At 39.0% G+C, this 10,079-nt stretch overlaps 1 protein-coding gene across 1 annotated transcript; it reads left to right on the plus strand.

The window, feature by feature from the left end:
- Positions 1-1,236: 1,236 nt before the first annotated feature.
- Positions 1,237-9,762, plus strand: LOC137527341 (olfactory receptor 2D2-like). The gene is made up of 4 exons (XM_068247849.1): positions 1,237-1,422; positions 2,527-2,634; positions 6,798-7,715; positions 9,697-9,762. Exons 1-4 carry the CDS (start codon positions 1,237-1,239, stop codon positions 9,760-9,762), a joined length of 1,278 nt encoding a protein of 425 aa, XP_068103950.1.
- The last annotated feature ends 317 nt before the right edge of the window (positions 9,763-10,079 follow it).

Raw genomic sequence — 10,079 nt, forward strand, 5'->3', positions numbered from 1 at the left:
AAAAAAGTCTAACTTTATGCCTTCCCTTAGCTCAAATAAATACCTGTCTGTCTTTTTGGAGACTTTCAGTAAAGATCTGGAGATATTTAATCTGAACCCTAAAATTAAACAAAACCTGACCAAAGAGGAAAAAATGGCACTACAGGAATTAAAAGATGCAATGGGGTTTGTTATAAAACCAAGTGACAAAGGGGGGAATGTGGTCCTATGGCGTGAAGATGATTACTTAAAAGAGATGCATCGCCATTTGAGCGATGAGAGGACAATCATGACGCATGACCCATTCCCCCCTTTGATTGATAAGATCAATGACAAATTGCAAGGAGCATTTAGAGAGGGTTTACTATCCAAGGCAGAACTGGAGTTTCTAAAAGTGGATGAATACATTAGACCTACCCTCTATCTGAACCCGAAACTACATAGAAATAGAGAGCACCCCCCTGGCCATCCAATTCCATCTGGAATCGGGGGATCAACAGAACGAATTGGACAATATGTGGACCAAAAATTGAAAAATTTAGTCCAAAGCCTTCCCTCATATGTTCAAGATACCTGTGACGTCCTGAAAGTCATTAGTGGAGTACAGATACCCTGTGGAGCCCTCCTGGTGGGGATCGATGTGGAGTCTCTCTACACTTCTATTCCCCATCAGGCGGGCCTAGAAGCTGTTACCTTCTATCTTGAAGAGGCTCACCCGATGATGTCTGACCAAAATGACTTTGTAGTGGATATGTTACGAATGGTACTGACTGAGAATTACTTACTATTTGGGGGTAGGTTCTATCCCCAGGTGGCTGGAACATCGATGGGAGCGGCGTGTGCGCTGGCCTACGCATGCCTCCATCTGGGACTGTGGGAGAGACGAGATGAAATATAAATGAAAGTGAAAAGAGGGATCTTTTTAGGTGTCTAAAAAATCTGAAGTGTGTATGGCTGTTTAAGAAATAAGAGGCAGTAATACTGAAGCTGGGAAACGTATATGTGTGTGGTATAGATTTGTGTTTGCCCACATGATAGTGAAAGGCTGCCTGTCCATATATCTACTTGCAAGTCCTCCCCTTTTGTGTCTCCTTTCTTTAAAATTCCAAAATCTAAAGGCTGGAAGTGCTTTCATATGTCCTGACACTGGTTGCTGAAAGCAGCTATATATTTTTGGGGGGACTGTGGAAAGATATATATATATATATAAAGCAAAACTCGGCTTTTGAAGTGTGGGCAAAGATTCCAGGAAGTAAGATGGCGCCTGTGGAGACGTCAGGTGACCGGAGCTCTTTAAATATAAAGGGAGAAACCATCCCTCCGTACCTTAAGCCACACCCTGAGGAAGGCCATTGTCCGAAACATGTCAGTGGGAGGAGCTACATGAGGCCGGCCTCACCCATCATCTCAAGTTCTACGCTGCTCCGAGTGCGATCCCCACCGGTGCGCTGATGCATAGGCACATGCGGGTAGATCTACTACACTAGCTACCACCAACAGCCATCATCCACAGGACTACGCTGTGCCGCGGTGTGGGCAGCCTTGGAAGAGAGGTACCATTATACCCCTGGGGAACTGATATAATAGAGATACGTTGACCCCTTAAGCAGGGCTCTTTTGTGAAGCGGACTCCCTGACTCTGATTATGCATGCTTTGCCTGTTTAACGCTATGCTGGAACTACCAACTGCTGCTTATCTAAGCTTGCTAACCTGGGCTGCTGTGCTGTGTATCCGAGAGCTGAATCTGGTTGTGGCAAAAGTTGGACTGCACTTCCTGCGCATATCAGTGCTAACTGCTGGCCAAACCCGGAGACAGTGCGTCTTCTCACTAGACCTTTAAGTCTGGTTTGTTTCTAAGTAAACAGTGATTCTTGATTAGTATGTGCAATTGCTCAGAGGTCCAGTAATTATCACAAATGCCTGCATGAATCCTTGTGGAATGAATGGCGTGGGTGTGTGTATGGAGAAGATACTAAAGTGAGGGTATGCCGTGTAATCTCTGGTGCTCCTAAAGTGTTTTTAATGGTTTTATATGTAGTGGAAGCTCTTCACATTCTCTGATTGCTCTATTCACAATAAAGTATTTTTTGATATTGACAAATGAGGCCTGTTTTAACTTTTTCATGTGGTTGTGGAAACAAAAGGTTGAGTATTCAAGTTTAAGGCCCATACATAGCTGAAGAGGTCTCCTGGGGGGTGCAGGTTGCACGCAGTGAGACCTTCTCTCTTCAGCTGTAGTGCCACTAGGAGACCCAGGTTTGTCGTGTATTCTTAAATCACTGCTGTGCATCAAATCCAGATTTTTCTCTGAGACTTTTGGCGTGTATCCCACTCCACCATGCCCCCCTCCAGGTGTTAAACCCCTTGAAACTTCTTTTCCATCACTTTTGTAGCCAGCATAAAAGTTTCTAGTTTTCAAAGTTCGCCTCCCCATTGAAGTCTATTGCAGTTCGCAAAAGTTTGTGCGAACCAAACTTTTGCCGAAGTTCGCGAACCGAAAATCGGAGGTTCAAGACATCTCTACTTCTCACACTCCTTCACTCTAGTGCTGGGACTTCCTGGTTGCATCTGTATGCCTCATTACAGATGCGACCAGAACTGGAGTGAAAGAGTGTGAGAGAGTAGTGGCTGACCACGCTGGCTCCAAGGATGAGGTATGTGTTCCCCCCGGCTACCGCTGCTAGTTATATTCACAGAGGGGGAATCAATCAGGATGCTTGACACACGGAGGAGAACATCAAGGACAGGAAGGGCCCAGCAGCTCATCACTGTGGGCACTAGTGATGAGGTAAGTGACAGCGGCTGTCACTGCCACTAATTGCATTTATGCAGGGAAAGTTCAGGAGGACACCAGGGATTGCAGGGAGTCCCTGACATCGCGGCAGGTCGACGGTTAATATCGACGAGTGATCATAAGTCAAGGACTCCCTGCCTTTGGACTATAAAACGCAGGGACTTTTCTCCCTACTTTTGGGGGGGAAAAACTGTGTCTTATAGTCCAAAAAATACGGTATGTCATTTACCATTCAAAAATGACTTGCTGGTTTAATAAAAGTAACTTTAAGTCAAAATTTGCCAGGGGTATGAATAATTATCGGCAGCACTGTGTGGTATGTGTGTGTGTGTGCCCAAACAACATCGCATCCAGGACTAAACAGTATTTTTATTTTATAAGCTATTTAGTGCTGCATGTATTGCTGATTTTTTGTTGGGTATTGGTTGTTGAAATCAGAAGTTGAAGTCAGAAGGTGTATTCTTCAAAATTCACATTATTACCTTCTAAAATATTTTATATTAACAAACTAGAACATCGCAACAAAAATGGTTTCATATAATTTAAGACATCTGACAAAGCTCTGTCATGCCCCCGGGATTTCTACATTAAGGAATTCTCATGATTCTCATTATTGCTATTCTTTCAAGTAGTTTTATAAATGAGGATTCATTAAAAAAAATAGCCAGGGAAATCCTCTAATTGCTTTCTTTTTTTTTGAGGCACAAACAGATATATTATAAGAATGGCATGCCACCTTATTTTTCTTTGGCCAACTGATTTACACAGTTTTCACTTCATGTTCAAAGAAAGAAAAATTGCTGCTTAAAATACCTCCTACATGGATGGCATTAGTGAAATGCCAAGTCTAATAAGAATGTTATGGTATAGGGTTAATAATACAGAATGACAGGAAAATGATTTGATATCAAATTGTACAATTTTTTATTTATTTTGTCTATTACCTGTAATTCAAAAAATGAGTTAGTGGACATGCTGCCATTTGTTCTGGTATTACATTTATTTCATATCCTAAATTGAACTTCTTTTATGTATTTTATGTCTATAAATTTCAAACCATGAATTATTGGATTACATCTTTTGTTATATATTACATGTGTGATGGTGAAGATGTTCTTTCTACAGGTATGGAACTACAGCATACAGAAACCTTTATTCAAGGGTGGAACTGTGCCAGAAAAGGCATAAGTAATCCATCCCAAATATTTATAATAGCTTCAGTCTAGCCTGGTCTCACAGTACACAAAGGTACATAGGATGTGATGAGAAATGGCAAGAAACAAAATGTAATACTATCTCGGAAAGCATAAGAAAAAAAGAAAGTTCATATTATCAATAACAGCCTTTAACCTTCCTGGCGGTAAGCCCGAGCTGAGCTCGGGCTATGCCACGCAGGATGATTTCTCAGGCCCTGCTGGGCCGATTTGCATAATTATTTTTTTTTGCAAATACTTTGCTAGCTGCGTGTGCATTCCGATCGCCGCCGCTACCCGCCGATTAGCCGCCGATCACCGCGCTGCCTCCCCCAGACCCCGTGCGCTGCCTGGCCAATCAGTGCCAGGCAGCGCTGAGGGGTGGATCGGGATTTCCTTTGACGTCACGACGCCCTCCAGGGGAAGCCCTTCTTGAACGGGATTTCCTGATCAAAGATCGCTGGAGGCGATCGAAGCAGGTTGGGGGATGCCGCTGCACAGCGGCTATCATGTAGCGAGCCCTAGGCTCGCTACATGATTTAACAAAAAAAAATTAAAAAAACACTGCTGCGCTGCCCCCTGGCGGTTTCTAATAGACCGCCAGGAGGGTTAAAGGATAAATAGCATCTTCATAGTAAAATTGTCATGTAGCAGTGTCTTTGTAATTCACAAGTGAAACCTCGAAAAATAAGAGTATAATGCAAAATTCCATTTATTTCAGTAATACAACTTAAAGAGACACTGAAGCAAAAAAAATGATATAATGATTTGTATGTGTAGTACAGCTAAAAGAAACAAAACATTAGGAGCAGAGACATAAGTCTCATATTGTTTCCAGTACAGGAAGAGTTAAGAAAAGAGCCATTGAGCTCCACGACTTTCAAAGTTGCAGAGAGCTCTGTCTTCTGAAGCTTGTTATCTTAAGTGTCTGTCACTGTATTTTCTTTTTCTCGGCAGAGGACAGGTCAATCGTTCACTGGCCTGCCTTAAAATCATTTAGAATGCTGAGTAGTGTGTAAACTGCAAATGTTAGAGAATGATGCAATATTATAAAAAACACTATATAATTGAAAATAAAAATATGAGAATATTTTCCTTGTTACTAATGGTCTAGTAAAAATCCGTACTACACAACCAATTCTTTATACCATTTGTGCTTGTGAAACAATTGCATGGCTTTTAGACCCTAAATCTGGAGATAATCATAACAGCAGGGAGGTTAAAACATCATAGCTGTGTGTTTTTGTAACGAAAGTAGAATTTCATATTTTCAAAGTGCTTTACAGAGTACTAACAATGGCCTCAATTCACTAAGATCATGCTAGAGATAATAAAGCAAGAGAAAACTTACCTCTACACGTGAGAGAGTTATCTTACCTCTTCATTCCTTAAGTTACCTCTCCTGTAGTTAATTTACCTCCTCTGTAGTTATTTTCACACGCAGTTAATTAACAGCCTGTCTTTAACTCTGGAGTTATTTTAAGGATTAGAGAGTTAATTTAAAGACAGAAGAGTTAACTTTAGGCTTGCCTGAGGTAAAATGTTTCCTGAATACTACATGCCTTATCACCTTGGTAACAACTCTAGAAGAGTTATTAAAGACAGGAGATAAGCTTAGTGAATTGAGGCCTATGTCTTTATCATAAGTAGGGGTGGGTTGTGGCTCAGTGGCTTAAATCACCCAGATCAATGCCTCTGGCCGCAGTGCTCCATTCCCATCTACATCCTACCGATACTGCCGTTTTCATGGCAGAAAGCTCATCTCTGGTCAGGGGTGATCTCTACTATAGTCGTCATTATATGGTTTTGATGGTGGGGAGGGGGAATAACTTACTAGTATGTTGTTTGGATGTTGGAAGACATTAGAGTAGTCAGGGTCAACACACAGTGCACAGGGTCAACACACGCAAACATAAGGAGAATATACAAACTCCAGCATGCCAATACTATTAATGCAGATAGTATCCTTGCTATTTGCACCAGAAACTCCAGTGCTGCTAGGCAAGTGTTTTATTATATCATTATTAATGTACGTAATTAATTAGAAAACTCCTGTAGCAGAGCACACTAAGCTCTCAGGGATAGATTTCTTTTTTTTTTAAAAAAAGACCCATTAAAGTAAAGATCTAAACAGAATCTGGGATGAATCTATAAGGATTTACACTTGGGCTTTCTCCAGGCCCCTGTAGGCCACCTGATTGACAGCAGAGTCTTAAATTCAGTCTGAAATCCAGCCAGGTTGTAGGCCACTGTGCATACACAGTCCAGGCTATGCATGTCCCACTGATTGTGCTCCTATTGCCAGGAGCGTTCTGAACAAGTGCAGTTACAGTCTTAGTGAACTGTGCATGTGCAGAATGCTCCAGGCTACAATAGGGTGATCGGGATGTACACATCTGGCACCACACATTGCAGTGGCCTGTGACTGGGCCAGTCAGGGGAATTCACTAGGCCAGACTGAGGAAGAACAGAGGGGATTGGGAGGATGGCAATCGAGGAGATGGCTTGCAGGGGGCTAGAGGAAGTCCCAGATGAGTATAAATCCTTATGTTCCATTTGTCCCAGGTTCTCTTTAAACCTTTTGAAATAATCTGGAAATATATGAAGTAGGCAGTTCATGTAAGGAAGCTCACTAACATCCTTCAGTTGAGACTGTGTACGAATGCTTAAATTTTGAATCTCCCAATAGAAATGCCAGGATTTTCCCTTTCCCACCTTTAGTTTCACAATAAAATTAGAAAGTTCTATTTAGTAATTAGTACTTGTAATTTATTATGTTTGTTTGTAATTTTTTAAGAGCTAACAAATCCTGTTGATTTTATTATTTAAGACTATACCTCAAACAAATGTGAGCGAGACAACATACTTTATCATCGCTGGTTTCTCAGATCTTCCAGTGCTGCAGTCCATAATACCCGTTCTGGTTCTGTTCATTTATCTTGTAACTCTTGGTGGTAATATGATGATTATGCTGCTAGTCTGTCAGGATCGTCAGCTTCACACTCCCATGTACTTCTTTATTTGTAACTTGTCCATCTTTGACATATGTTGTTCAACTAACAACCTACATAATATCCTCATTAGTTTCATATCAGGCGATAAAACCATATCTGTGACTAGTTGCTTGGCACAGATCTATATTTTTTTAACCCTAACGTGTGGTGAGTTGTTTATATTGGCTGCAATGAGTTATGATCGCTATGTGGCCATATGTGATCCTCTACATTACAGCACAATCATGAATGGTCGAGCCTGTGTTCTTCTGTCTGCATCATGTTGGCTTTGGGGTGCCTTAGAAAATATCCCAATTCTTTTGCAGTTGTGTAATTTTACATGTTACAAATCAAATGTCATCAATCACTTTTTCTGTGATGTCATGCCTATGATAAAATTGACCTGCAATGACACAACTTTCTTGGAGCTGTATATCCTTACTGTAGGAGTCTTCATTGCAGCTTTCTGTCCATTTTTCCTAACAATTATGTCGTATGTCTTCATTGTGATCTCCACTCTCAAGATTCGTTCCACCATTGGAAGGCGCAAAGCTTTCTACACGTGTTCCTCCCATCTGACGGTCTTCATTCTGCTCTATATGACCCTTGCTATCCAGTACATGAGGCCCCATTCATTAGTCGACCTCAACTCTAATAAACTAATATCTCTTTTTAATGCAGCTGCTGTGCCCATACTAAACCCTTTGATATACAGCTTAAAAAATAAAGACATCATAGCGGCTTTTAAGAGAAGAGTTAGAGCTAGTTTTTTTAGAGATAAGAGGCCATATGCAATTCACTTTTTCTCCTGAGTTTTCACCTAGGTGATATATTTAAACTTGTCAATAAAATGCATTTTAAGGCACCAGCAAGCAAGAAAATACTCAGAATAATTTTGATAGTACTTTTTCATCAACTTTTGGGTACTTTTTCGATTACAAAATGCTGAAAATCTATCTTAAAAAGACATTGAAAAATTGTCTCCTAGGAGAAAACTCAGGTGAAAAAGTCAATTGCATATGGGCCAAAATATGGTAAATGTAGATCATTCTGACCAAATGGGCAATTGAACGTGAGTTAATAGTGTTGCTCATGAATTTTCGCCAGTCATTTTTGTATCAAAAATGCATTTTTAAATTAGGGAAAATTTTTCACGGAAATGCATTGTATTTTTGTAATATGACAAAAAATTTACAAAAACTTGAGAATCGTTTTTCCCACAAAAATGCAAAAAATCTTTACTTTAACATAGAAATTCACAAAAACATTTGAAAAATCACTAACTTATTACAAAATAATTTCGATGGCATTTTTGCTTGAAAGTCAAATTTGACATCTTTTTTCAAAAATTAACGCGGAAAAGAACATCAGCATTTTTGCTTATCACCGGTGAGAAGTCATAGGGATGGAAGGTGTAGACTGTAAGGAGGAAGGGCAGAGATTTTTTTAATATGAGGTAAAGTCACATTATGCATATAAATAGGTTTTGAATTTACTAAGTGGTTACATTTTTCATTTACTTTTTTGTGTCGTGGTTTATTTCAACTTTCATTCTACATGGAACTGGTAAAATTGGCCAATCAAATGGATGTGTGTACACATCCTTAGTTGTAAAGTATTGTTAGTAAAATTGCATGTAGTAGTAAATATTGATTACCCCTGCACATATCATAACATAGCCCTAATTCAATTTTTTTATCTGGAGTTTTCTTCTTTGAGATAATAATTTATAAGCATTTATTGAAAATGTATTAAAAAGTAGGTAAGAGGTAATATAAAACTTGTTTTTAGTATTTTCTTATTTGCTGAGCCCCATAGGGTATTTTATCAATAAGGTGTAAAACCTCTTTTATGAGTAAAGTAAATTAAATAGAGGCCTGTTTATTTTATGCAACTGATACTTACTGGGTACAAAAGATCACATAAGAGAGCCATTGAAAAAAGTGTATATTAATCTAGAATTTCCATCCAAACTTACTTACCAATTAGGAATTAATACATTTTAAAGATTGATCACCTGAATGTGTGTGTGCAAGTTTAAAGATGGCCACACATTACAATGTTTGTGTTTGATTTCACCCGAATTTGATTACAATGATCGGTTATACCAAGAAAAATCAAAAGTGTTTTTTTTGTGTGTGTTTTTGTTTGGTTTTTGCTCAAAACAATTGATTAGTTGATTCATTGAACGTGTTGGAAATTTCAGGTCAACTTTACTAAGAATTGTATGGTTTTGTGTTGAGATGGATTGTCAAAATTTTATCAATCTGAATATATTATATTTAACTATTCAGTACTTCCCAAACGTTGTTGTTTGTATAAACTACAAAAAGGATGGAATTATAAAAGATTGTCTATATGTATACATGTGGTGTTCATCTGTAATTTTAATTGCTAAACAGCAGGTGATGATCACATGAGATATTGATGTGCAGAGATTTAATTTGGTGATAAATATCACAGTGTAAAATGTAGCTCTAAGAAAATGCCTAATGATCAAAAGTTGATTTGTGAGTGCAAGATTGCCATGCAGGAGTATTTTCTAACCAACACTTTCAATATTTACGTTGTTTTTAACCAACATTGCGGCAAACTCAAACACGTGTGTGTTAAATCTAACAGTTTCTTAAAAACTTCCGATCAATATAAAAATAATTTGGTCAAATCAAATCAAAATAAAACATTTGTAATGTGTGTGGCAACCTTATGACTTGAGCCCTAAATTGTATTCTGCAGCAGCAGAACAACCACAAACATACAGCCAAATCCATTAAGAACTATCTTCAGAGGAATGAAGAATGAAGAACAAGGAGACCTAAAAGTTGTATGGTCCACACAAAACCCTGATCTCATCTTTGAGTGGGTCTAAGATTAAATGAAGAGATAGAAGGATATTACACAGCCTACATCCACAGAAGATTTACCGTTTGTTCTCCAAAATGTTTAGAAGAACCTGGATGCCGAGTCCCTTCAAAAACAAAAAAGATGTGGAAGTGTGCCTAAAATAATTAATCCTGTTTAGAAAGCAAATAGTGGTGTCACCAGATATTTGATTCTGATTTTTCTTCTGTTCATTAACCTCCTTGCTGGTTATCCCGAGCTCAGCTCGGGGTAACCTG

Source organism: Hyperolius riggenbachi, chromosome 8, assembly GCF_040937935.1.
Source record: "Hyperolius riggenbachi isolate aHypRig1 chromosome 8, aHypRig1.pri, whole genome shotgun sequence".
NCBI classification, from domain to species: Eukaryota; Metazoa; Chordata; class Amphibia; order Anura; family Hyperoliidae; genus Hyperolius; species Hyperolius riggenbachi.